The 27,737-nt window shown below is 43.4% G+C and overlaps 2 protein-coding genes across 8 annotated transcripts; one reads left to right on the top strand and one right to left on the bottom strand.

Moving 5' to 3' along the window:
• Positions 1 to 222: 222 nt before the first annotated feature.
• On the bottom strand, positions 223 to 27,189 carry LOC139534719 (circularly permutated Ras protein 1-like). 3 transcript variants are annotated; one of them, XM_071334111.1, is made up of 19 exons: positions 26,974 to 27,176; positions 25,509 to 25,713; positions 23,217 to 23,402; positions 22,764 to 22,856; positions 21,682 to 21,782; positions 20,923 to 21,135; positions 20,273 to 20,323; positions 17,575 to 17,664; positions 14,034 to 14,185; positions 13,783 to 13,864; positions 13,470 to 13,597; positions 12,224 to 12,308; positions 11,452 to 11,558; positions 11,210 to 11,319; positions 10,827 to 10,938; positions 10,481 to 10,621; positions 8,775 to 8,868; positions 522 to 650; positions 223 to 482 (listed from the first exon to the last, which is right to left on the bottom strand). In XM_071334111.1, the coding sequence occupies exons 2-18, from the start codon at positions 25,711 to 25,713 to the stop codon at positions 552 to 554; spliced, it is 2,049 nt and encodes a 682-aa protein (XP_071190212.1). In that variant the 5' UTR covers positions 26,974 to 27,176; the 3' UTR covers positions 223 to 482; positions 522 to 551. The 3 variants fall into 3 exon arrangements, with proteins under 3 accessions (XP_071190212.1, XP_071190215.1, XP_071190213.1); XM_071334114.1 differs by having other exon boundaries at positions 223 to 650; positions 26,974 to 27,132; XM_071334112.1 differs by lacking the exon at positions 10,481 to 10,621 and having other exon boundaries at positions 223 to 650; positions 26,974 to 27,189.
• On the top strand, positions 2,095 to 5,830 carry LOC139534720 (putative nuclease HARBI1). Of its 5 annotated transcripts, XR_011666985.1 has the most exons (10): positions 2,095 to 2,848; positions 2,936 to 3,112; positions 3,203 to 3,264; positions 3,347 to 3,433; positions 3,521 to 3,562; positions 3,631 to 3,804; positions 3,884 to 3,919; positions 4,018 to 4,572; positions 4,854 to 4,965; positions 5,060 to 5,830. XR_011666985.1 is itself a non-coding variant. In XM_071334119.1 (6 exons), the coding sequence occupies exons 4-6, from the start codon at positions 4,504 to 4,506 to the stop codon at positions 5,428 to 5,430; spliced, it is 552 nt and encodes a 183-aa protein (XP_071190220.1). In that variant the 5' UTR covers positions 2,105 to 3,112; positions 3,203 to 3,264; positions 3,347 to 3,433; positions 3,521 to 4,503; the 3' UTR covers positions 5,431 to 5,830. The 5 variants fall into 5 exon arrangements, 4 of the variants coding, with proteins under 4 accessions (XP_071190220.1, XP_071190217.1, XP_071190218.1 ...); XM_071334119.1 differs by having other exon boundaries at positions 2,105 to 3,112; positions 3,521 to 4,572; XM_071334116.1 differs by having other exon boundaries at positions 2,105 to 3,112; positions 3,347 to 4,572.
• Positions 27,190 to 27,737: the final 548 nt, after the last annotated feature.

Genomic DNA, 27,737 nt, shown 5'->3' with positions numbered 1-27,737 from the left:
AGAGAGAGAGAGAGAGAGAGAGAGAGAGAGAGAGAGAGAGAGAGAGAGAGAGAGAGAGAGAGAGAGAGAGAGAGAGAGAGAGAGATAATGTGTGATTCAGGTTTATTCTTCAGTTACCAGTTGACCAGACGGAGAGTGTATGAGGTGGTCAGATAAAGAGAAACCAGCAGGTTTAAGCCATCTGGGAAAAGGACTACCATGGGTAAGAAAATCAAAACATCATCATCTTAATATATTTTTATGTACAATACCAAACAGTCATACGACACGTATTTATATAATATTTAGGTAGTAAATTAGGAGTTATTTGATTGAGTGTCTAGTCTTGGACAGTCTCTAACATGGCTACCAGCTGGCTCTGCCACCTGTGACTGCTGTGGACTGGCTCCTCACAGAGCCACCATGTCTGTCTGTTTCCTTCTTCTCTGGTCCACACTGCTGCCTCACAGAGCTACCATGTCTGTCTGTTTCCTTCTTCTCTGGCCCACACTGCTGCCTCACAGAGCCACCATGTCTGTCTGTTTCCTTCTTCTCTGGCCCACACTGCTGGCTCACAGAGCCACCATGTCTGTCTGTTTCCTTCTCCTCTGGCACACACTGCTGGCTCTCTTCATCTGGTACACCACCATAGCTGCCTCATCAGAGAGGGCCTGGGAGCAAACACAGGGGGCGGGGTCAGGTGAGTGTGTGTGTGGACTAGACATACGTTTACAGGAGTAGACTCAGAGGCCTGTAGGTCCTTTGTTTTGCTCTCGCCTTGGAGAAAGAGAGAGAGGGCGAGACAGAAAGAGCGATATGGGGGGAGAGAGAGAAAGATATTGCGGGACAGAAAGATATTACACAATACATTTAGCACAGTGACACACTGAGGATATCCTGATTTGTGTAATAGGAGGTATTTCTATCCTGGGGCAAATGTCTCTCATTCTTTCATACTCTTTCTCTGTCAATGTCTTGAAAACTATCCTTTTGCCTCAGGAAGTTTGATAATCCTGTGAAAGAGCAAGAGAGAGAGCGAGAGAGAGAGAGAGAGAGAGAGAGAGAGAGAGAGAGAGAGAGAGAGAGAGAGAGAGAGAGAGAGAGAGAGTTTGATTGATTGATTTCATTTATTGATTGATTGATTTCATTTATTGATTGATTGATTTCATTTATTGATTGATTGATTTCATTTATTGATTGTTTGATCGATTAAAGGTCCAATGCAGCCGTTTTTATCTCAATATCATTTCTGGGTGCTGTGATTGTTTTAAAATTAAAATATAAACAAAAATACCTTCTTAGCAAAGATCAATTGATCAAGCAAGAATTTTGCTAGGACTGTCTGGGAGTGGTCTGAGTAGGGAGGGGAATACTGAAAACTAGCTGTTATTTGCAGAGAGGTTTGGAACTCTCTTTCTTATTGGTCTATAAAGTGGAACTGACAGTATTTTAGCAACATTAAATCTGATTAAAATCTGTTAATTTACACCCCCAGGAAAAATATGACACAAAAATAAAAATAATCTAACCGGAGAGCACGTAGATATGGTTATTTTCACGTTTTCTGGAATTCTTAGAATGTTTGGGGATTACATATACTAAGACATATGTGAAAAATCTATAGCAATATCGAGTGGGAAAGCGTCCATGCATTTGGACAATTAATAGATACTACAGTAAATAAAACCTAATAAAAACATCTGTCTCATCCAGGACTGGAGTCTACGCAGACCGGTGCGCCATAGCCAATCAGAGCTACAGTAGGCCTTTATGCAAATAATACCATTTGCCACAGAGGCCAGGAAGTAGGGCCTGCCATCATTCACTATGAACTGGACTGTGTGTTTACAGGAAGTAGGGCCTGTCATCATTCACTATGAACTGGACTGTGTGTTTACAGGAAGTAGGGCCTGCCATCATTCACTATGAACTGGACTGTGTGTTTACAGGAAGTAGGGCCTGTCATCATTCACTATGAACTGGACTGTGTGTTTACAGGCAGTAGGGCCTGACATCATTCTGAGCTGGTTAGGATGTGTACATGTTATCCAGAGCTGGTTAGGATGTGTACATGTTATCCAGAGATGGTTAGGATGTGTACATGTTATCCAGAGCTGGGGCCTGTTGCACAAAAGTAGAATTAAGACATCCGGGATAAATGACTCAGCTGAGCTCAATGAAGCCAAAACATGTGCGTCCAGGCTTAATTGGTTGCACAAAGACCAAGCCAGGATGAGCAGACACGGATTCATTAAGCCAGGTGAAACCAATCCTGGATAGGTGCGCGCTCACGGCTCACTCAAATAGACCCCGCCACAGATCACAGATTAACTGATTTACCATGGCAACTAGAGCCGCGTACTTTTCCCCGTCGGAAGCACAAATCCTCATGGAGGCATACGAGGAGGTAAAAGATATAATTAAGAAGAAAGGCAACACCGCCACAGTGATAAAGCAAAGAGAAAAAGCGTGGCAAAGTATTGCAGACCGCCTGAATGCGTAAGTAGTGCACAATTACACACTCACCGCTCCGCTGAAACATCACAATTACAATTCAAATATTTAATTCACATCTCCAAAAATGCAGTTGTACTGTAATTATGAAACGGTTAAATTTTTAATTGAAATGCACTGCAGATATGAGTGAAATTGTGTAAAGTAACTCCATCACACTGTATAAAGCTATGATACATTTTTTGATATTTTTACTGAAAACAAGACAAAAATACCAAGTAATTTTTTGCAGTGTGACTCCATTAAATGTGTGTGTGTGTGTGTGTGTGTGTGTGTGTGTGTAGATTAAACATGAACGGGCCAAAACGGACATGGCAGCAGGTCAAAATCAAATACAAGAACATTCTGCAGAATGGTATGGTCCCTGACTAATATTTAACAAAGCACAAGCATATATTGTACCCAGAAGGTGCCTGCTCACACATTGTCTGTACTGTTTTAGCAGTGAAAAAGAATACCCACAGACAAGGCACGGGTGGTGGGTCACCAAAGGCTGACCTTACCCCAGCAGAGGACATGGCCTTGGAGCTAAATAAAGGCAGGCCCGTCTTAGAGGGGATCCCTGGGGGGAAAGAGACGAGCATAGGTTCCTCCCAAGATGCCACCCGCTTCATTCAAGGTATGTCCTTCCATCTCTACATGGGATACAACCACATTCATATTGAATCAATTTGGACTGTCTGACTTTGGTTTACCTATTGCCTTGCAGTGTCTGGCAGCACTGTGTTCCTGTTAGAGCCACCAGCACAAGCACCAGACGATGCTGATCCAGTGAGTACTCCATCAAAGGCATACTGTAGGCCTGGCATGTCTTGTCTACTAGCTTCAATATGAATCCGATTAAATGTGATAGGGTGAAGGCCCCAGTGCAGCAGCAACAGCACATGATGGAGACGATGATGAGGAGGAGACCATCTCTCTGGATTCCAGAAGGCATGAGGTATCATGTTAAGACTGTGAAAGTACTATTTACTCTACAATGGTGAGGAGTCCTCATCAAAATCAAAAAATCGAATTTCTTTTACAGGACCCAGATGCTATACAGTGGGAAAACCAGCCTGGCAACATAGTGCGTATTAATAAAAGGACACCACATCCTGCCAAATTCCAGCTGCGCTAATTGTATTGTGTTCACAGAGCTCACAAGCTATCAGAAAGTTGTATGGCAACCACCTCCGGCGCCAAATAGAACTGGCAGACATAGACATTCAGTACAAGAAGAAAAAGATGGAAAATCTTGCACTGGAGTCCGAAATAAAAAAAAGGACAATTAGGAAACTGGACCTTGAAATAAAAAAACTTGAGAGGGAGGTGAGATATGCCTTCAATGTACACTGTATGCTAACTGTAACACAAATGTATTAATCATTATTTTTCTTTCCTCCCCCAGCTCCAAGAAGATGACACAGCTCAAAATAAAAATTAGGTATATTCTCGTAAAGTCAAGTGAGCCATGACATATGAGCTCTTATTGTGAGCACACAGGACGGTGGCATCTTTCTAAGGTTTTTTTTATTTTCCCAGCAATCAGTACAACCAAGTCATCGTTATAAGGCATCGCCCTCTTTTGCCCACCCCCCCAGCACCAGGTGTGGCCACTAGCCTATATGAAGGCCCAAAATTGTGTGTTCCTTTCTGCTCTGACAATGGCATGCCCATTCGTGCGAGATGTGGTGGATGAAGAAGCAGTTGTGCTGAGGAGAGCCTTCAGGCGAGAAAGGGTCTTCAGGGACCGGTTGGACCCACTGGCCTTCCCTGATGACCATCTATATGAAAGATACAGGTTTTCTGCAGATGGCATCAGGTATCTATGCAGACTACTGGGTCCCAGGATTAAGCACCGCACTGCACGGAGCCATGCACTGAGTGTGGAGCAAATGGTTTGTGTGGCCTTGCGCTTTTTTGCTAGTGGAGCCTTCCTGTACTCAGTGGGGGATGCAGAACAGCTGAACAAGGCCACAATTTGCCGCACAATAAGGAGTGTGTGTCTGGCTATCAAAGCATTAGCAGATGTCTTCATCTCCTTCCCTGGCCACAGAAGACTCTGTGACATCAAAGAGGAGTTCTATAGGATTGCAGGTAAGAGGATCTACAAATTACAGGACAACTGTTAACACATAGTAGGATACTCATTACTTTGTGTGACAGGTTTCCCCAATGTCATTGGTGCAGTGGACTGCACACACATAAGGATAGAAGCCCCCTCAGGTGCCCATGAGGCCGATTTTGTGAATAGGAAATCCTTTCACAGCATTAATGTTCAGGTGAACATAACTTTTTGATATTGTCCATTGACGAACACTCTGCATTGCCAGTGATGTGCATTGATTGGTGTAATATTCCTCATCTTATGATTTCAGATGGTCTGCAATGCTGACTGTGTGATCAGCAATGTTGTGGCAAAATGGCCTGGCTCAGTCCATGACTCCAAAATCTTTCGGGCCTCTGAAATCTATCAGTGCCTATCACAAGGTAAGCCACACAACCCCTATTTATAACCATCATGGCTGTGTCAAGAATATCACTGTGTTTATGAGGTAGTAATGATGAGATTCTGTGTTGACAGGTGAATTCTCTGGTGTGTTGCTGGGAGACAGGGGGTATGGCTGCCAGCCTTTTCTCCTGACACCTTTCACAGACCCCCAGGAAGCACAGCAGGCCTACAACCATGCCCATGCCAGGACCAGGGCCAGAGTTGAAATGACCTTTGGCCTCCTGAAGGCACGCTTTCACTGCCTTCACAAATTAAGGGTCAGCCCTGTTAGGGCATGTGATATTACTGTGGCTTGTGCTGTCCTCCACAATGTGGCCTGCCTGAGGAAGGAGAGGGCCCCCAGAGTGCCACCAGCCATGGACTGGGACAATCCGGCAATCTTCCCTGATGACGACAGTGGTCGGCTGCTGAGGGACCAATATGTGTTGAATTATTTTAGTTAGTATGTGTGCTTTCAATTTTGGTTAAATATGTCCTGCGGTGGCAGAGGAATTTGGGTTTTTTTGGGTTCGTTTTTTGACGAATTTGGCCTCTTATGATGTTTGTGCGGTATACTGTGTGTAATACAAGGCTGCAGGGAGGCTACTGCATCCATTCATTTGTCTGTTCAGTTGATGTGTATGGATTTGTCCTGCATTTATTTTAGTGTGCAGACATGCAGGGTGTGTTATATACAGACCTTTGAATGTGTATGTATCATTTTGTATAATATGCTTGGATTCTGTGCTTTCCATCTTGTAGTCACTGTGACTTCAGTTTCGAAAGGAGCTGATGGTTTACCTGCTTTGTTTTGTCCTTATTCAATAAAGGAACATAATGTTACACATTGTGTTTTTATATTCATATGGAATGTGTATTTGTTTATATGACAGAGTACTAGGGCCACACTGAAGAAAAAGGATAAAGTCATAAATTTATGAGGCTGGTTCTTTCTGCAGAAAAGCTACATATTGTTTTTACAGTTTTGATACTTATGACAATGTGATACTTAATATTCTGGCACATCAGCATGTCTTTGTTTATGAAACCATACTGAAGTACAATTTCACGAAATGCCCCACATCTGTCATTTTAACAACTGTCCTCCTTTAAAACAACTGGTTACAATATTATGACTTGTGTTTTTTTAATATTCTATCATTTTATATATAGCCTTATAGTCTATGGGAAACTGTAAATTATCTAATGATAGCAACATCATCTAAAAATCATTTTTTATCCAAAATCATTGAAATTAATGATCACAACGTTTAAATAATAACAGTGGGTCTAGTTATATGTGATAACAATGTATAGTGAGCAGTGAAATAACTATTGGTTTCCATTTGTGGTGACTGCTGACTGACATTAGGGATGAGATTAAATAGATCCTGGAATTTAGCCTGGTCTGGAGCAGGCTAGCTCCACAGAATAAATCTCCATGGTAATTTATACCATAACATATCCTCCTGCCCCCTATCCATCTTTAGTGCAACCGGATTACGGATCAATTGAGCCAGGATCACCAAGATATCCTGGCTTAATCCCTTATCCTAGTTTTGTGCAACAGGCCCCTGGTTAGGATGTTTACATGTTATCCAGAGATGGTTAGGATGTTTACATGTTATCTAGAACGTTGTTTACATGTTATCTAGAACGTTGTTTACATGTTATCTAGAACGTTGTTTACATGTTATCTAGAACGTTCGTGACTAACTATTACTTTTTTTTTTGTCTACGTTTACTGACACCGGTCATATGTAGCGGGTTGGTAAATGCATCAGTTATTCTGCACTCTGGCACAATCAGAGTCCTCTGAAATAGGAGTAGATAGCCAGAGTGAATTTGCTAAAGCGAGAGATATGCTAACTAAATAACAGTCGTGCAAGTTCTTGCTCTCTGACCAAATGACACCTGCATCTCTAGCTGTGTAAAGCCACTGAAAAAATTATATGAGGTGGGATAAGTCACTCACATCTTCCAATGGCATGACATGACATCCTGCTAGCTAGCTAGTTAACGTTAGGCTCCGTGTTTTTAGCTTCCGACACAAATAGATATGCTAGCCTATTAGTCACGTTATGATTGACTTGTGCTCATTGTCCTTTGCTAGTTGGATTGTGATGACATTTCCAGTCTTAGTTATATTTGTTTGTTTTTGCCCAGAATATCGAGTCATTGGAACTGAAACAGTGCATTCCGAATGGAGGCAGTAAACAATGTACCAGGCCAGCTGTGATTTACAACCTGATAGCAATATTTTTTGGGGGACTACCAAGAAATGCATTGGTGAATTATATTAATCATGCATTTGAACTATATCTATCTATTCTGCCAACAATGCCTTAGTGTACGTCATGGAATGTTGAGTCACATAGAACCAATTTTTTTTAAAGTTGGTTTTGTAGCATAAACTGGGAATGTGATATTTTTTGACTGATATTATGATTGTCTGTTTGTTTCATATCTGTAAAGTAGTTAAAACACTGTCAGTTCCACAAGGATCATATCACCTCCACCTTACCTGACACCCTAGACCCTCAACCCCACCCTGTGCAACTGGGTCCTGAACTTCCTTACCTGACACCCTAGACCCTCAACCCCACCCTGTGCAACTGGGTCCTGAACTTCCTTACCTGACACCCTAGACCCTCTTGTATACCGCCCCTATAGGTCCACAGACGATGTAATCGCCATCGCGCTGCACACTGCCCTATCCCATCTGGACAAGAGGAATACCTATGTAAGAATGCTGTTAATTGACAACTTCTCAGCATTCAACACCATAGTACCCTCCAAGCTCATCATCAAGCTGGAGGCCCTGGGTCTCAACCCCACCCTGTGCAACTGGGTCCTGGACTTCCTGATGGGCCGCCCCCAGGTGGTGAAGTTAGGAAACAACATCTCCACTACGCTGATCCTCAACACAGGGGCCCCACAAGAGTGCATGCTCAGCCACCTTCTGTACTCCCTGTTCACCCACGACTGCGTGGCCATGCACGCCTCCAACTCAATCATCAAGTTTGCAGACGACACAACAGTAGTGGGCTTGATTACCAACAACGACGAGACTACAGGGGGAGGTGAGGGCCCAGGCGGAGTGGTGCCAGGAAAATAACCTCTCCCTCAACAAAATGAAGGAGCTGATCGTGGACTTCAGGAAACAGCAGAGGGAGTATGCCCCTATCCACATTGACGGGACCGTAGTGGAGTAGGTTAAAAGCTTCAAGTTCCTCGGAGTACACATCACTGACAATCTGAAATCGCACAATTGCAGGGTTCTGCAGAGGGTGGCACGGTCTGCCCAACGCATCACCGGGGGCAAAATACCTGCCCTCCAGGACACCTACACCACCCGATGTCACAGGAAGGCCAAAAAGATCATCAAGGACAACAACCACCCGAGCCACGGCCTGTTCACCCCGCTATCATCCAGAAGGCGAGGTCAGTACAGGTGCATCAAAGCGGGAACCGAGAGACTGAAAAACAGCTTCTATCTCAAGGCCATCAGACTGTTAAATAGCCATCACTAGCTGGGTACCACCCAGTTACTCAACCCTGCACCTTAGAGGCTGCTGCCCCATATACATAGATATAGGGCCTTTAAACAGACAGACAGACAGACAGACAGACAGACAGACAGACAGACAGACAGACAGACAGACAGACAGACAGACAGACAGACAGACAGACAGACAGGCAGGCAGGCAGGCAGATAGACAGACAGACAGACAGACAGACAGACAGACAGACAGACAGACAGACAGACAGACAGACAGACAGACAGACAGACAGACAGACAGACCACCTGGGAGTCTGTGGTGAGGTCATCACAGATGGTTGTCATGGTATTGATCCAGTTTCCGTAGATACTCTCCTCCTTTGGGTTGGACCTCTGCTCACTGGAGACAAGAGGTTATAGGGTTAACAAACACACACACACACACACACACACACACACACACACACACACACACACACACACACACACACACACACACACACACACACACACACACACACACACACACACACACACACACACACGTACATACATACAGTTGAAGTCGGAAGTTTACATACACTTAGGTTGGAGTCATTAAAACTCGTTTTTCAACCACTCCACAAATTTCTTGTTAACAAACAATGGTTTTGGCAAGTCGGTTAGGACATCTACTTTGTGCATGACACAAGTAATTTTTCCAACAATTGTTTACAGACAGATTATTTCACTTATAATTCACTGTATCACAATTCCAGTAGGTCAGAAGTTTACATACACTAAGTTGACTGTGCCTTTAAACAGCTTGGAAAATTCCAGAAAAGGATGTCATGGCTTTAGAAGCTTCTGATAGGCTAATTGACATAATTTGAGTCAATTGGAGGTGTACCTATGGATGTATTTCAAGGCCTACCTTCAAACTCAGTGCTTCTTTGCTTGACATCATGGTAAAATCCAAAGAAATCAGCCAAGACCTCAGAAAAACATTTGTAGACCTCCACAAGTCTGGTTCATCCTTGGGAGCAATTTCCAAACGCCTGAAGGTACCACGTTCATCTGTACAAACTGTAGTACGCAAGTATAAACACCATTGGACCACGCAGCCGTCATACTGCTCAGGAAGGAGATGCGTTCTGTCTCCTAGAGATGAAAGTACTTTGGTGCGAAAAGTGCAAATCAATCACAGAACAACAGTAAAGGACCTTATGAAGGTGCTGGAGGAAACAGGTACAAAAGTATCTACATCCATAGTAAAACGAGTCCTATATCGACATAACCTGAAAGGCCGCTCAGCAAGGAAGAAGCCACTGCTCCAATCCAAAACCGACTACGGTTTGCAACTGCACATGGGGACAAGGATTGTACTTTTTGGAGAAATGCCCCCTGGTCTGATGAAACAAAAATATAACTGTTTGGCCATAATGACCTTTGGTTTTTTTGGAGGAAAAAGGGGGAGGCTTGCAAGCCGAAGAACACCATCCCAACCGTGAAGCACGGGGTTGGCAGCAACATGTTGTGGGGGTGCTTTGCTGCAGGAGGGACTGGTGCACTTCACAAAATAGATGGCATCATGAGGGAGGAAAATTATGTGGATATATTGAAGCAACATCTCAAGACATCAGTCAGGACGTTAAAGCTTGGTCGCGAACGGGTCTTTCAAATGGACAATGACCCCAAGCATACTTCCAAAGTTGTGGCACAATGGCTTAAGGACAACCAAGTCAAGGTATTGGAGTGGTCATCACAAAGCCCTGACCTCAATCCCATAGAAAATTTGTGGGCAGAACTGAAAAAGCGTGTGCGAGCAAGGAGGCCTACAAACCTGACTCAGTTACACCAGCTATGTCAGGAAGAATGGGCCAAAATTCACCCAACTTATTGTTGGAAGCTTGTGGAAGGCTACCCAAAATGTTTGACCCAAGTTAAACAATTTAAAGGCAATGCTACCAAAATACTAATTGAGTGTATGTAAACTTCCGACTTCAACTGTACATACATACATACAACCCTACCTGATGTCTTTGAGCAGGACTTGCTGTGCTCTGAGTTGTCTCTGTGCTTCGTGGACTCTTCCCTTCATAGTTAACCTGGCACACAGCTGGGCACAGTGGACCCCTAACACTGACATGTTCAGACTGCCTGCCCACACCCAGCTAGACAGAGAGAGAAGGGGACAGGAGGAGGAGAGAGAGAAGGGGACAGGAGGAGGAGAGAGAGAAGCGGGGGGCATTTAGTGTGTGCGTGTGTGTGTGTGTGTGTGTGTGTGTGTGTGTGTGTGTGTGTGTGTGTGTGTGTGTGTGTGTGTGTGTGTGTGTGTGTGTGTGTGTGTGTGTGTGTGTGTGTGTGTGTGTGTGTTACCTGCTGGTTGTAACCCGTCTCTGTTCAGTAATGATGCGTGTTACTTTCTGTTGATCTCTGGTGGTGAAGGACAGCTGTAGCTGGAACGGTAGTCTGTCTCTACACATGAAACCTGTACAACACACACACGCACGCGCACAGACACGCACACAGACACGCACGCACGCACGCACGCACGCACGCACGCACGCACGCACACGCACACACACACACACACACACACACACACACACACACACACACACACACACACACACACACACACACACACACACACACATAAGTGACTGCTTAAGGAATCCTGGGAGAGGGTATGCGTGTTCGTGTGCGAATCTAGGTGTGTGTGTGTGTGTGTGTGTGTGTGTGTGTGTGTGTTCACTCACTCTCTGTACTATCAGGCTTGCAGGCAAACTGAAAGGTGATCTCTACCCCTTCTGTTACGTTCCCTATATCCCTTACTAGACAGTGGTTACACTCCTCGTAGGGAAAATACCTGGGGGGGGGGGCAGAGGGAAGGATGACAAATGTTTTCATGGCTGACATAAGAGCATTGAGTTTGTGAGTGAAATCCACACAAGGTGTGTGTTTGTGTGTGATACTTCACCCTGAAAGATGTCATACTCACATGCCGTCAGCTGCTAGTAACGTTGCCGTGACGCCGGTTGCTAAGATGTTGTCGGCCAGAGCTGACTGGATCTCTGTTGCTACGGTACCAATGTTTACTATGTTCACCTGTTCAGGTGAAAGAGGAGAGGAGGAGAGAGTGACAGGAGGAGGAGGAGAAGAGAGAGACAGGAGGAGGAGGAGAAGAGAGATGTGATGGGAGAGAACAGGAGGAGGGGGAGGAGAGAGGTGAGGGGAGAGAACAGGAGGAGGGGGGAGAGAACAGGAGGAGAGAAGAGGAGGAGGAGAGAGAGGTGAGATATGAGAACAGGAGTAGGAAGAAGAGGGGGAGAGGAGAGGAGAGGTAAGAGGAGAGGTAAGGTAAGAGGAGAGGAGAGGAGAGGAGAGGAGAGGAGAGGAGAGGAGAGGAGAGGTGAGGTGAGGTGAGGTGAGGTGAGGTGAGGTGAGAGGAGAGGTAAGGTAATAGGAGAGGTAAGAGGAGAGGTAAGGTAATAGGAGAGGAGAGGTAAGAGGAGGTAAGAGGAGAGGAGAGGTAAGAGGAGAGGAGAGGAGAGGTAAGAGGAGAGGAGAGGAGAGGTAAGAGGAGAGGAGAGGTAAGGTAATAGGAGAGGAGAGGTAAGGTAAGAGGAGAGGAGAGGAGAGGAGAGGAGAGGAGAGGAGAGGAGAGGAGAGGTAAGAGGAGAGGAGAGGTAATAGGAGAGGAGAGGTAATAGGAGAGGAGAGGTAATAGGAGAGGAGAGGTAAGAGGAGAGGAGAGGGTGTGTGTGTCTCACCCTTCCTCCAGTCTGGTCAGCCAGTAGTCCCACCTCAGCCAACCTGCAGTCTGTGCCCTCAAAGGTCATCACTGAAACTATCACACTGCAGAAACAGAAAATACATGGCAGTCAATCATCACCCTGCAGAGTGAAGGAATACACAGTCAACCTGAGGAGTTTTGTGATAAGCTATTGGATGTTTGGGGGTGCATTGTACTTTGGTGTACATGGAGGTTTTTGGGCATACACTAACCCTCTGTTAGCTACCACCTGGGATAGTTAGCGGTACACTAACCCTCTGTTAGCTAGTTAGGGGGTACACTAACCCTCTGTTAGCTAGTTAGGGGTACACTAACCCTCTGTTAGCTAGTTATGGGGTACACTAACCCTCTGTTAGCTTGTTAGGGGGTACACTAACCCTCTGTTAGCTAGTTAGGGGGTACACTAACCCTCTGTTAGCTTGTTAGGGGGTACACTAACCCTCTGTTAGCTACCACCTGGAATAGTTAGCGGTACACTAACCCTCTGTTAGCTTGTTAGGGGGTACACTAACCCTCTGTTAGCTAGTTAGGGGGTACACTAACCCTCTGTTAGCTTGTTAGGGGGTACACTAACCCTCTGTTAGCTAGTTAGGGGGTACACTAACCCTCTGTTAGCTAGTTAGGGGGTACACTAACCCTCTGTTAGCTTGTTAGGGGGTACACTAACCCTCTGTTAGCTAGTTAGGGGGTACACTAACCCTCTGTTAGCTTGTTAGGGGGTACACTAACCCTCTGTTAGCTAGTTAGCGGTACACTAACCCTCTGTTAGATAGTTAGGGGGTACACTAACCCTCTGTTAGCTAGTTAGGGGATACACTAACCCTCTGTTAGCTAGTTAGGGGGTACACTAACCCTCTGTTAGCTAGTTAGGGGTACACTAACCCTCTGTTAGATAGTTAGGGGGTACACTAACCCTCTGTTAGCTAGTTATGGGGTACACTAACCCTCTGTTAGCTAGTTAGGGGGTACACTAACCCTCTGTTAGATAGTTAGGGGGTACACTAACCCTCTGTTAGCTAGTTAGGGGGTAAACTAACCCTCTGTTAGCTAGTTAGGGGGTACACTAACCCTCTGTTAGCTAGTTAGGGGGTACACTAACCCTCTGTTAGCTAGTTAGGGGGTACACTAACCCTCTTATAGCTAGTTAGGGGGTACACTAACCCTCTGTTAGCTAGTTAGGGGGTACACTAACCCTCTGTTAGCTAGTTAGGGCGTACACTAACCCTTTGTTAGCTGCCTCGTTGGCTAGCTGTCTGTAGAAGTAAGGTGACTGGGGGGAGGAGAAAGGGGCGGGACTCTCCTCCATCTCACCCAATCCGATGTTAGCTCGCCCGTCTGTACACAAGATCACCTAGAGGTCAACCAATCACAGAACACAGAACACTGAGAGGTTATAACTGATCATAACAATGACATAGGAGTTGACAGAAATGAGACATGATGTCTGATAGGCTGTCAGAATTTCAACGAGGCATCTGATTGGTTGTGATACCTTAAGTGAACTGCTGTTGGATGGAACGCTCAGCTCTGACTGACCTTTGACCCCACGAATCGAGACGCCATGGCAACGGAGACCAAGGCTGCAGGACCCAACGCTGTAGCCCCGTGTTCTCGGAACCTGGAGAGATGGAGAGAGAGAGAGTTAGAAAGGGGAGAGAGATAGTTTTAATAAGACATACAGATAGACAGGCAGGCAGTCAACCAGCCAGCCAGACGAACCGACGGACAAACAGCCAGACAAAAACCAACGGACGGACGGACAGAGAACCAGCCAGACAGACACTCACTCTTTGACTCTCAGTGAGAGGTGTTGGTAGCTCTCAGCTATACAGTGTGGAGTGTTGTACTGTTGACCCCGTTGTCTCAGATAGTCATAATCAACTAGAGCCCAGTCCCTCAGAGAGACGGGTACACCTGAACCATCACCATACACTACTACCTACAGAGAGAGGGAGGGAAAATGAGTAGAACAATAAAACATTGATGCAACAGGTAGGCCTGTTGGTAGATACAAACATAGGCGATGGGAACCTAAGCTTCCCCAAAAGTACATTTAATTAAAATTGGTCAAAATTATGTAATTACTCCTGTCTAGACAGAAATACATAAAATGATTGTAAATAGTACACCTGAGAGCATGATGTAGCCACAAAGCTGTGGATTGTTTTAAATCACAAGTGCATAGCCTACAATTGGAGCTCACAATGTCGGCAGTGGGTGTGGCAAACAATCAAATAACTGATTGTTGAATTACTGTCAGTGAAACACATGAGAGAGATAGAGAGAGAGAGAAAGAGAGAGAGAGAGAGGGCAATAGGAGAGAAGGAGAGAGAGAGAGAGAGAGAGAGAGAGAGAGAGAGAGAGAGAGAGAGAGAGAGAGGGGGCAATATGAGAGAGAAAGAGAGGGCAATAGGAGAGAGAAAGATAGGGCAATAGGAGAGAGAAAGAGAGAGAGAGAGAGAGAGGGCATTAGGAGAGAGAGAGAGAGAGAAAGAGACAGAGAGGGCATTAGGAGAGAGAGAGGGAGAAAGAGACAGAGAGGGCAAAAGGAGAGAGAAAGAGAGAGAGAGAGAAAGAGACAGAGAGAGAGAGAGAGTTATAGAGACAGGGAGGGAGGCTGAGGGGTAGAGAGAGAGAGAGGGAGGGTGGGTTGGAGGCTGAGGGAGGAAGAGAAGCTGAGGGAGGGTTGGAGAGAGAGAGAGAGGGAGACAGACAGACAGACGGACGGACGGACGGACGGACGGACGGACGGACGGACGGACGGACGGACGGACGGACAACAACCACGGACGGACGGACTTTCTCAGACAGAGAAAGAGAGAGAGGGCAATAGGAGAGAGAGAGAGAGAGAGAGAGGGCAATAGGAGAGAGAGAGAGAGAGAGGGCAATAAGAGAGAGAGAGAGAGAGAAAAACCTTTTCAACATTTATATCAATGAATTAGCAGACATGTTGGACCATTCTCCAGCCCCAGGACTCACACTATCTGACACAGAGGTAAACTACCTGCTATATGCTGATGATTTGGTTCTGCTATCACCAACCAAAGACATTCTAGAGCAATATTGCCATAATTGGGCCCTGGCAGTAAATAACCCCCCCCCCCCCCCCCCCCTGAAAATCAGGGATTCCCCCCCCCCCCCCCCCTCCCAAAAAACAGATGTCAGAAACACAAATATAAATCCACCTTGAACAACACCATCATTGAACACAAAAAACATGACTCATACCTTGGTCTGACAATATTTGCATCGGGAAACTTTAATATGGCAGTGAATGCACTCGAAGGAAAAGTCGGCAGAGCATTGTATGCAATAAAAATGACGTTTTTCAAAATCAACATCCCTTGTTGCTGATAATTTTATGGTACAGAGTAGGTTATCTTGTCATAATTATGTTGTTGATAGCTAGATTTTATGGTACAGAGTAGGTTCTCTTGTCATAACTCTGTTGTTAATAACTAAATGTTATGGAACAGAGTAGGTTATCTTGTCATAACTCAAATACACTACTACAGTTCACAAAATCTGTGTCATACAGAACTGTCTGCCAGTAGTTTTCCAGTCTGAGGCAATATGACACACTACTTGTAGTAGGAACAACTAGAGCTAACACAGTGTCACAGATGGTAGCAGACACTGTCGTTTCGACTGTAAGTACTACATAACCCTCGTCATCCTTATCTTAAACTTTAAAGGTCCCAAATGCAACTGTTTTTATCCAATTTATCAAATAAGTTCTGGATAATAATTAAGTACTGTGATTGTTTTCAAATGCTCAAAAAAATAAACCAAAAATAGCTTCTTAAACAAAGAGCAATTTCTCAATCAAGAATTTAGCTTGGACTGTCTGGGAGCTGTAACCTGAATACTAGCTGTTATTGGCAAGAGAGGTTTGAATCTCTCTTTGTCATTGGTCTATTAACTTATACTGGTGATGTTGTCAGGTGGTCCAAAACCCTACCCATTGTCACGTTCTGACCTTTATTTCCTTTGTTTTGTCTTTATTTAGTATGGTCAGGGGTGGGCAGTCTATGTTTGTAATTCTATGTTTTGCTATTTCTGTGTTCGGCCTAATATGGTTCTCAATCAGAGGCAGCTGTCAATCATTGTCTCTGATTGGGAACCATATTTAGGTAGGCTGTTTTGTGTTGGGTTTTGTGGGTGGTTGTTTTCAGTCTTTGTGTGTCTGCACCAGATAGAAATGTTTCGGTTGTCACTTTTGTTGTTTTTTATTTTGAGTGTTCACCTTTATTAAAACAAGATGAACAGTTACCACGCTGCACACTGGTCCTCCGATCCTTCTAACTTATCCTCCTCAGACGAGGAAGACGACAGCCGTTACACCCGTCGCATAACAAGCAAACATTTCTGGCAGCCTTTTTAAACAGCTCTTACACTAAAAGGGGCATTATCATAATCTTCACAATTTCACAGTATTATTACAACTTCATAGTGTGGAAATATATATAAAACACAGCGAAATCACGTTTTTGACAGCACTGGGCCTTTAATAATAATTAATTAAAATAATTTGTAAAGCGCATTTATCAAACCGAAGGCGCTATATACTAATTATTCTAAATCTTCGTAGAGTGCCTAGTTACTAATACAATTCTTATAACTCTTGTCTTAAACTACATAAAAAAGTCCTTATCTTCTTTGTCTCTATGTTGATATGCACAACAAGAGGTGAGTGCTTGCTGAGTTTTAGTCAGAATGTTAGAACGTCATTGTCACCAACAGACACACAGAGGAAAGTGGTTAAGTAATTAGGTGACACCATTTCAAATAGGAGTCAGAGACATATCATACATTAAAAAAATCTATGATTTGTGTCACAGCAGGACCTGTTTCCCTCCCTCCCTCTATATACCCCTCAGCCTCCCTCCCTCTCTCTCTCCAACCCTCCCTCAGCCTCTCTCCCTCCCTCAGCCTCCCTCCCTCCAACCCACCCTCCCTCTCTCTCTCTATACCCCTCAGCCTCCCTCCCTCTCTCTATACCCCTCAGCCTCCCTCCCTCCCTCCCTCCCTCCCTCCCTCCCTCCCTCCCTGTCTCTCTCTATACCCCTCAGCCTCCTAGCCTACCTCCCTCCCTCCCTCCCTCCCTCCCTCCCTCCCTCCCTCCCTCCCTCCCTCCCTCCCTCCCTCCCTCCCTCTATACCCCTCAGCCTCCTAGCCTACCTCCATCCCTCCCTCCCTCTCTCTATACCCCTCCCTCCCTCCCTCCCTCTCTCTCTACACCCCTCAGCCTCCCTCCCTCCCTCCAAATCCACTGCCTCGTTCAAATTTCTTTTTGACCCCAAAATCAATCAGTAAATCAATCGCTACCTCGTCATTGAAGGTAACAATGGCGACTCGGCGGAGAGGTGAAGTATTAAGTAGAGAGGACAGCGCTCTCTGGAGGGCATCCTGAATACTCTACAGAAAGAGAGAGAGAGAGAGAAAAGCATTGACATATCATTCCTTTTAATAGAAGCCTTCTAGCATTTTACGTTTCTAGACTTTGCATTCCATCTGAAATAGACTAGTCTTTTCTTTTTAGGAGGTGGATCAGCTAATAGTCTGTGGCTCAATGTAATTGTCTGCATCATTTCCAATCCCCATATATACATTTTTAGAAATATATATACAGTGGGATCCAAAATTACTGGCACCCCTGACTTGGCAACAACGCACAAACAATAATACAAAAATATAAACAATATAATTATAGAGAAACTCAAAATATCAAGGTGAGAAATACTGTACTTTAATGTTTCAATGGAACCAACAAACATCATACAATCAGTCAGAATGTTAGAATGTCATTGTCACCAACAGACACACAGAGGAAAGTGGTTAAGTAATTAGATGACAACATTTCAAATATGAGTCAGAGACATATCATACATTAAAAAAATGTATGATTTGTGTCACAGCAGGACCTGTTTCCCTCCCTCCCTCCCTCTATATACCCCTCAGCCTCCCTCTCTCCCTCAGCCTCTCTCATTCCCTCAGCCTCCCTCCCTCCCTTCTTCATCAGACGAACGTCGTTACACTTTAAGACTTAGATTAACTTAAATCAGTGCAATTAAATTCCTGGTATAATTTTGATAGATGTTATTTACAATAATCTGTAAGGGTGCCATTAATTGTGAAACCTTGATTTGGAGGACATTGATTTTTAATTAAATCAATAAATTATTTTGGTGGGTTCCATTGAAACATGAATAAAGTACAGTATTTCTCACATGTTGGTATTTTGAGTTTATCTCTATAATTATATTGTTTATATTGTTTAAAGTATTGTTTGTGCATTGCCAGTCAGGGGTGCCAGTAGTTTTGGAGCCCACTGTATATATTATTTTAAATATATATATATATATATATATATATATATATTGTTGTCGTGTTGTGTTGTTGTCGTGTTGTGTTGCCACCATGTTGTGTTGCTAGCATGTTGTTGTCGTGTTGCGTTGCTAGCATGTTGTGTTGCCACCATGTTGTGTTGCTAGCATGTTGTTGTCGTGTTGCTAGCATGTTGTGTTGCTAGCATGTTGTGTTGCTAGCATGTTGTTGTCGTGTTGCGTTGCTAGCATGTTGTGTTGCTAGCATGTTGATGTCGTGTTGTGTTGCTAGCATGTTGTGTTGCTAGCATGTTGTTGTCGTGTTGCGTTGCTAGCATGTTGTGTTGCCACCATGTTGTGTTGCTAGCATGTTGTTGTCGTGTTGCGTTGCTAGCATGTTGTGTTGCCACCATGTTGTGTTGCTAGCATGTTGTGTTGCTAGCATGTTGTTGTCGTGTTGCGTTGCTAGCATGTTGTGTTGCTAGCATGTTGTTGTCATGTTGCGTTGCTAGCATGTTGTGTTGCTCGCATGTTGTTGTCGTGTTGTGTTGCTAGCATGTTGTTGTCGTGTTGTGTTGCTAGCATGTTGTGTTGCTAGCATGTTGTTGTCGTGTTGTGTTGCTAGCATGTTGTTGTCGTGTTGCGTTGCTGCCTTTCTATGTTGTCGTCTTAGGTCTCTCTTTACATTTACATTTACATTTAAGTCATTTAGCAGACGCTCTTATCCAGAGCGACTTACAAATTGGTGCATTCACCTTATGATATCCAGTGGAACAACCACTTTACAATAGTGCATCTAACTCTTTTAAGGGGGGGGGGGGGGGGGGGGGTTAGAAGGATTACTTTATCCTATCCTAGGTATTCCTTAAAGAGGTGGGGTTTCAGGTGTCTCCGGAAGGTGGTGATTGACTCCGCTGACCTGGCGTCGTAGTGATGTGTAGTGATGTGTTGTCTCTCTTGTCATGATGTGTGTTTTGTCCTATATTTTTCATTTCATGAATTTTAGTAGAACTTTTGCCTTTTGGTAGGTCATCATTGTACATACACATTTGTTCTTAACTGACTTGCCTAGTTAAATAAAGGTGAAGTAAAATATATAAAACATTATTAAACAATATACTGTATATATATATATATTTGTATTTATTTATTATTATTTCCCCCTACCCCTACCACCCCTCCCTTAATTGGAGTAAACTAATGGACAACAACACTTCCAGCGTATACATACTATATACATTTTACGGACACAGTATATTTTACATTAGTTACGTGTTGTTTTTTAGTCCCATCCTTCAGCTCCACTCAACCCCTCCCATCTATCTGACCACCATCCAGTCCCATCCTTCAGCTCCACTCAACCCCTCCCATCTATCTCTGAACACCACCCAGTCCCGTCCTTCAGCTCCACTCAACCCCTCCCATCTATCTGAACACCACCCAGTCCCGTCCTTCAGCTCCACTCAACCCCTCCCATCTATCTGACCACCATCCAGTTTAGATGTCTATTTGCCATATAATTTTTCAACTGTGTTGTGATGTTTCACAAACGTTCTGAACCTATATACAGTACACCGTATATTTTACATGAGTTATCGTGTTTATTTTAAATGTTTTGTTCCACCGTTCAGCTCCTTTAGTAGACCCTCAGTATCCAGATACAGAACCTGAAGTAAGAACACTGGGACAAACATACATACCTGTAGTCGGGAGACATAGGTTGCTGACCTCATAGCATTCCCTGGGGTGACCTGGGAAGAAAATATAGATGCAGTGGGATTGAGGTACAGCCATAGTTAGTAGACGGACAGACAGAATGAGGTACAGCCTTAGTTTGTAGACGGACAGACAGAATGAGGTACAGCCTTAGTTTGTAGACGGACAGAGAGATTGAGGTACAGCCTTAGTTTGTAAACGAACGCACAGACAAACAGACAGATTGAGGTACAGCCTTAGTTTGTAGACAGACAGACAGAATGAGGTACAGCCATAGTTTGTAGACGGACAGACAGAATGAGGTACAGCCTTAGTTTGTAGACAGACAGACAGAATGAGGTACAGCCTTAGTTTGTAGATGGACAGACAGACAGACAGGTACAGCCATAGTTTGTAGACGGACAGACAGAATGAGATACAGCCTTAGTTTGTAGACAGACAGACAGAATGAGGTACAGCCTTAGTTTGTAGACAGACAGACAGATTGAGGTACAGCCATAGTTTGTAGACGGAAAGACAGACAGACTGAGGTACAGCCATAGCTTGTATACAGACAGACAGACAGACAGACAGACAGACAGACAGACAGACAGACAGACAGACAGACAGACAGACAGACAGACAGACAACACACCTCAGAGGTGACACTCATGCTCCCAGATATATCAACACAGAAGACCACCATGACATCTTCTAGGTTTTGGTAGTCCTGGTCAGTCTGAAGGGGGAGGTAGATCACATCTCTCCCTCTAGGAGCTCCTCTAACCCTGGAGCCCACCTTGGAACCAGCCCCGGGACCTGAAGTAGACAGGGTGTTCTGGAGACCACAGAACTCACACAGCCACACCTAGAGAGAGAGAGAGAGACAGAGAGATAGAGGGAATGAGAGAAAGAGAGACAGAGAGAGACAGAGAGAGAGACAGAGAGAGAGAGACAGAGAGAGACAGAGAGAGACAGAGACAGAGAGATAGAGGGAAGGAGAGAAAGAGGGAGAGAGAGAGACAGAGAGACAGAGAGAGACAGAGAGAGAGAGACAGAGAGAGACAGAGAGAGACAGAGAGAGACAGAGAGAGAGAGACAGAGACAGAGACAGAGACAGAGAGATAGAGGGAAGGAGAGAGAGACAGAGAGATAGAGGGAAGGAGAGCGAGAGGGAGAGGGAAGGAGAGAGAGAGAGACAGAGAGACAGAGAGAGACATACAGAGAGAGACAGAGAGATAGAGGGAAGGAGAGAGAGACAGAGAGACAGAAGGAAGGAGAGAGAGAGAGAGGGAAGGAGAGTGAGAGATGGAGAGGGAAGGAGAGAGAGAGAGAGAGAGATATGTGTCGAGGTGTGAGACAATGCTGCAGTTTGAGTCTAAACCTTTTCAACAGAGAGAGAGAGTAAACTCACGGCAGTTTCCTGTGTGTTCTGTACAGAACTCAGGGAGGACAGGGCAGCACTACATCTCCCACAATGCATCACGGGACACTGAGTAGTCTGGATGCTAGATGCTGTGGAGCAGAGGGAGAGACAAGGATGGTGTGTGCAGTGGAGGCTGCTGAGGGAAGGACGGCTCATAATAATGGCTGGAATGGAGTCAATGGAATGGTATCAACATTGAAACCACGTGTTTGATACCACTCCATTTACCCCATTCCAGACATTATTATGAGCCGTCCTCCCCTCAGCAGCCTCCACTGAACTATATGTATAGCTAGCAACATGTAGATGACTAACTAGCTAGATGGAAAATGTTTTTTGAAAAATTGTTGTACATATGTAGTTAAATCCGTCCAGTTTTCTAATTAAGCAATAAACCACGGCTAAGGGCTGTTCTTACGCACAACGCATCGCAGAGTGCCTGAACACAGCCCTTAGCCGTGGTATATTGGCCATATACCACAAACCCCGGAGGTGCCTTATTGCTATTAAAAACTGGTTACCAACGTAATTAGAGCAGTAAAAATAAACGTTTTGTCATACCCGTCTGATATACCACGGCTGTCAGCAAGTCAGCATTCAGGGCTCTAACCACTCAGTTTATAATAAGAGTTAACGTTACCCTGAATTGTGAATTTCTCAATTGGAATTACCATAATTGCGTACACCTATCAATTTGATTGATCAGGTTTATCTTATAGCTAGATACCTCAATATGATAGACATATAACTATACCAGTGGAGGCTGCTGAGGGAAGGACGGCTCATAATAATGGCTGGAATGGAGTCAATGGAATGGTATCAACATTGAAACCACGTGTTTGATACCACTCCATTTACCCCATTCCAGACATTATTATGAGCCGTCCTCCCCTCAGCAGCCTCCACTGTGTGTGTGTGTGTATGTGTGTGTGTGTGTGTGTGTGTGTGTGTGTGTGTGTGTGTGTGTGTGTGTGTGTGTGTGTGTGTGTGTGTGTGTGTGTGTGTGTGTGTGTGTGTGTGTGTGTGTGTGTGTGTGTGTGTGTGTGTGTGTGTGTGTGACCAACCCTCACCTCTACTGATATCTACGAGTCGTCCAACACTGAGAGAGAGAACATTAACATTAGCCTTCAATCTGATGCTCTGCTCTCCTTGGCCTTCCGCACCTGAGAACACACACACACACACGCGCACGCACGCACGCACGCACGCGCACACACACACACACACACACGCACGCACACACACACACACACACACACACACACACACACACACACACCCGCACACACACACACCCGCACACACACACACCCGCACACACACACACCCGCACACACACACACCCGCACGCACGCACACACGCACACACACACACACACAGCATGAGACCCAGATACGTAATAACCACTGAACCACGCATACACCGCTATAGCCTACAGTACATCTGTACCCCAACCAACGACTAGGGCTGTATTCAGAAACAAATGCTTGTGGAATCAATTCAGAACAAACCAAATACTCACCTCGGGCTGGTAGGGGTGGAGGCAGAGAAGAAAGAGGGGGAGGTGGGGGAGGCAGAGAGGAAAGAGGGGGAGGTGGGGGAGGCAGAGAGGAAAGAGGGGGAGGTGGGGGAGGCAGAGAGGTGCATCTGGGGTACTTCTGAGACTCAAACCGTCGAGGGGGCAAAGGTGGAGGCACTAGTCCTGGCTCTGAAGCAAGGAAACAAACATCACCATCATCAATATTATTGATCTAGTTCTGTCCTTGAGCTGTTCTTGTCTATTAATGTTCTGTATTATGTCATGTTTCATGTTTTGTGTGTGGACCGCAGGAAGAATAGCTGAGGCTCTCGCAACAGCTAACGGGGAACCTAAGAAAATACCCTAAAATACCAAATATTATCACCTTCAACATCAATATTATTATCAGTATCATCAATAGTATCATCATCAATAGTATCATCATCAATATTATCAATAGTATCATCATCAATAGTATCATCATCAATAGTATCATCATCAATAGTATCATCATCAATATCATCAATAGTATCATCATCAATAGTATCATCATCAATAGTATCATCATCAATAGTATCGTCATCAGTATCATCAATGTTATCATCATTATCAGTATCATCAATGTTATCATCATTATCAATATCATCAATAGTATCACCATCAATATCATCAATAGTATCATCATCAATAGTATCATCATCAATATCATCAATAGTATCATCATCATCAATAGTATTATCATCAATAGTATCATCATCAATAGTATCATCATCAATAGTATCATCATCAATAGTATCATCATCAATAGTATCATCATCAATAGTATTATCATCAATAGTATCATCATCAATAGTATCATCATCAATATCATCAATAGTATCATCATCAATATCATCAATAGTATCATCATCAATATCATCAATAGTATCATCATCAATATCATCAATAGTATCATCATCAATATCATCAATAGTATCATCATCAATATCATCAATAGTATCATCATCAATATCATCAATAGTATCATCATCAATATCATCAATATTATCATCATCAATAGTATCATCATCAATATTATCATCATCAATATCATCAATACTATCATCATCAATAGTATCATCATCAATATCATCAATAGTATTATCATCAATACTATCATCATCAATAGTATCACCATCAATAGTATCATTATCAATAGTATCATCATCAATAGTATCATCATCAATATCATCAATAGTATCATCATCAATATCATCATAGTATTATCATCAATACTATCATCATCAATAGTATCACCATCAATACTATCATCATCAATAGTATCATCATCAATAGTATCATCATCAATATTATCAATAGTATCATCATCAATAGTATCATCATCAATAGTATCATCATCAATAGTATCATCATCAATATCATCAATAGTATCATCATCAATAGTATCATCATCAATAGTATCATCATCATCAATAGTATTATCATCAATAGTATCATCATCAATAGTATCATCATCAATAGTATCATCATCAATAGTATCATCATCAATAGTATTATCATCAATAGTATCATCATCAATAGTATCATCATCAATATCATCAATAGTATCATCATCAATATCATCAATAGTATCATCATCAATATCATCAATAGTATCATCATCAATATCATCAATAGTATCATCATCAATATCATCAATAGTATCATCATCAATATCATCAATAGTATCATCATCAATATCATCAATATTATCATCATCAATAGTATCATCATCAATATTATCATCATCAATATCATCAATACTATCATCATCAATAGTATCATCATCAATATCATCAATAGTATTATCATCAATACTATCATCATCAATAGTATCACCATCAATAGTATCATTATCAATAGTATCATCATCAATAGTATCATCATCAATATCATCAATAGTATTATCATCAATACTATCATCATCAATAGTATCACCATCAATACTATCATCATCAATAGTATCATCATCAATAGTATCACCATCCTCATCATCATCATCATCATTCTTAGCTACATGGAGCTCAAGTGTGTGTGTGTGTGTGTGTGTGAAAGATGAACTTGGTGACACTGCAGTGAGAGCTGATAAGAGATCATCTAGGCCAGTGTATGTGAAGTTTCCTACGGCTGACATCTTCACAATTCTGCCACTCCTCACCCCACGCAGACATTTCCTCTGAGTGTGAAACTGAGTGGCTCTTTCAGCAGTAGCAGCAGTGTGTATGTGTGTTGAGCGGTGCCATGTCTGTACATTACCTTGCTGAGGGATGACTGAGATGCGGTTGTCGTACGTGTGCTCTGTGACAGACAGTCTGAGGGCTACACCTGGATCTGTGGTCCCCCCCTCACCTGGAGGACTACAGGGGTACACACTCAAACCTGAACCCCCCTCATCTGACCCCCCCATTAAACTCCCTTCTGGGCTCCAGTTACACACTACGTGACTGCAGGCAAACTCCATCTGGGGGAGAACAGGGAGAGAGGGGAGGGTGGGGGGGTGGAAAAAAAACAACTGTTTTTGCTTTGTCATTATGGGGTTTTGTGATGTCATTATGGGGTTCTGTGATGTCATTATGGGGTTCTGTGATGTCATTATGGGGTTTTGTGTGTAGATTGATGAGGGAGCAAAAACGATTTAATCCATTTTAGAATAAGGCTGTAATGTAATAAAATGTGGAAAAAGCGAAGGGCTCTGAATACTTTCGGGATGAACTGTAGTTGGTTTGAGGTTTTTAAATCATTGAAATTTTGAGTTATTGATCTTTTAAAAATATTGTCCCATGTACATTGTGTAATTTACTGATGGTCCTTAACTAGGGATCTCTCATAGGGATATCAAATATCAAACCAAATTGACCATGGGCATTACAATGGGGTCACATGCAGCTAGACTCCTAATTGACGATTACTTGGGTGCTGCCAGCTGTGGGCAGGGTTGAAATAAGCCCAACCCAAGGAAAACTGTCATGGTACCCTTCATTCCTTTAATCCTATCATTTTGCTAATCTCAGTTTTGCATCAGACTGATTGTATGACAAAAATGACCTTATTTACATTTTTGTTGTCAATTTTGACACTAGAATCAATGTTTCTGACTCATATCGATGTCACAATAGGCCATTTTCAAAATGAGAAGTTGATTTTTTAGGGGGAGTTTCTTTTAAAAGTGTGATACTGTCACTTCCTGGTGACAACTTGTCACCGTTGCTATAGACATGAGATTAACGATGATCATCTTTAGAAAAAAAAGGAAGAACATTTTTTTTGCGAAGTTTTGTGATAGTTCACTGTACTGTATCTAAAACAGAGAGCAATGAATATCTTAGATTACACTTATCTGAACACTTTATTGTGGAAAGATTATTCCCTAGAGAGAGATACAACTTCCATAATTGTGAAACGTTATGTAAAAAAACAAAACAAGGCTATTTATATTCAACAGTTAAATGTATTAGTAACTAGCCTGGTGTGTTTAAATACGGATCTAAACCATTCAGAACCTCGTCTTTCTCTCTGTCTGTCTTTGTTATACCGGAGTATAATGTCACACTACCTCATAGCTGACATTCTTGTTGTGTCTCGAGTTTTAAAAACCTCTGTAACACCTGCCACAGTATCAATAGGAGATCATGATCTTAGAAAATGCGATGTGTTAGACAACATTATGTTAGAAAATGTTGTGTTAGAGAACATTATGTAAAAAAAAAAAAAGCACAGGTACCTGAGTTGTAGAAGGGTTAACTTGTAGAGAGAAAGGAACCGGTCCTCCTGTCTGTCTGTTTGTCTGTCCAGCCAACTCTGAGTGTATTTGTGGTCTAAACGACCTTGTCTGTGTTGTGTGTGACTCTGCGTGTGTGCATGTAAATGTGTGTAGGAGTGTGTGTGTGTGTGTGTGACAGGAAATGAACCGATCAGTGTTGAGGGTGGTAACAGAAACTCAACAAACCAAAGACACTGTGCTTGAGAGAAAGAGGAAGAGAGAGAAAGAAAGAAAGAAAGAAAGAAAGAGAGGAAAGAGAAGACGTGTCAGTTATTTCTCTCAACTTCAGCTTTTTACTACCATGTCGCCTTTTCTCTCTCACCCTACCCTCACCTTTTTCACCAAACAACAAGCCATTCTACCTCAGTTTCTCTCTCACCCTACCCTCACCTTTTTCACCAAACAACAAGCCATTCTACCTCAGTTTCTCTCTCACCCTACCCTCACCTTTTTCACCAAACAACAAGCCATTCTACCTCAGTTTCTCTCTCACCCTACCCTCACCTTTTTCACCAAACAACAAGCCATTCTACCTCAGTTTCTCTCTCACCCTACCCTCACCTTTTTCACCAAACAACAAGCCATTCTACCTCAGTTTCTCTCTCACCCTACCCTCACCTTTTTCACCAAACAACAAGCCATTCTACCTCAGTTTCTCTCTCACCCTACCCTCACCTTTTTCACCAAACAACAAGCCATTCTACCTCAGTTTCTCTCTCACCCTA

Source organism: Salvelinus alpinus, chromosome 11 (assembly GCF_045679555.1).
Source record: "Salvelinus alpinus chromosome 11, SLU_Salpinus.1, whole genome shotgun sequence".
Classification (NCBI taxonomy): Eukaryota; Metazoa; Chordata; class Actinopteri; order Salmoniformes; family Salmonidae; genus Salvelinus; species Salvelinus alpinus.
This window is presented reverse-complemented; position numbering and strand designations above follow the sequence as displayed.

What these genes read in the sequence shown, in the direction of transcription:
- LOC139534720 (XM_071334119.1), top strand. Translation starts at nt 4,504, where the DNA reads ATGTCTTCATCTCCTTCCCTGGCCACAGAAGACTCTGTGACATCAAAG. An exon ending in GGAGTTCTATAGGATTGCAG is followed by an intron (nt 4,573 to 4,853) that starts GTAAGAGGATCT and finishes TTATGATTTCAG; the next exon opens with ATGGTCTGCAATGCTGACTG. An exon ending in CTATCAGTGCCTATCACAAG is followed by an intron (nt 4,966 to 5,059) that starts GTAAGCCACACA and finishes CTGTGTTGACAG; the next exon opens with GTGAATTCTCTGGTGTGTTG.
- LOC139534719 (XM_071334111.1), bottom strand. Translation starts at nt 25,713, where the DNA reads ATGGAGTTTGCCTGCAGTCACGTAGTGTGTAACTGGAGCCCAGAAGGG. An exon ending in TCCACCCCTACCAGCCCGAG is followed by an intron (nt 22,857 to 23,216) that starts GTGAGTATTTGG and finishes GTGTGTTCTCAG; the next exon opens with GTGCGGAAGGCCAAGGAGAG. An exon ending in AACGAGGCAGCTAACAAAGG is followed by an intron (nt 12,309 to 13,469) that starts GTTAGTGTACGC and finishes CTGTTTCTGCAG; the next exon opens with TGTGATAGTTTCAGTGATGA.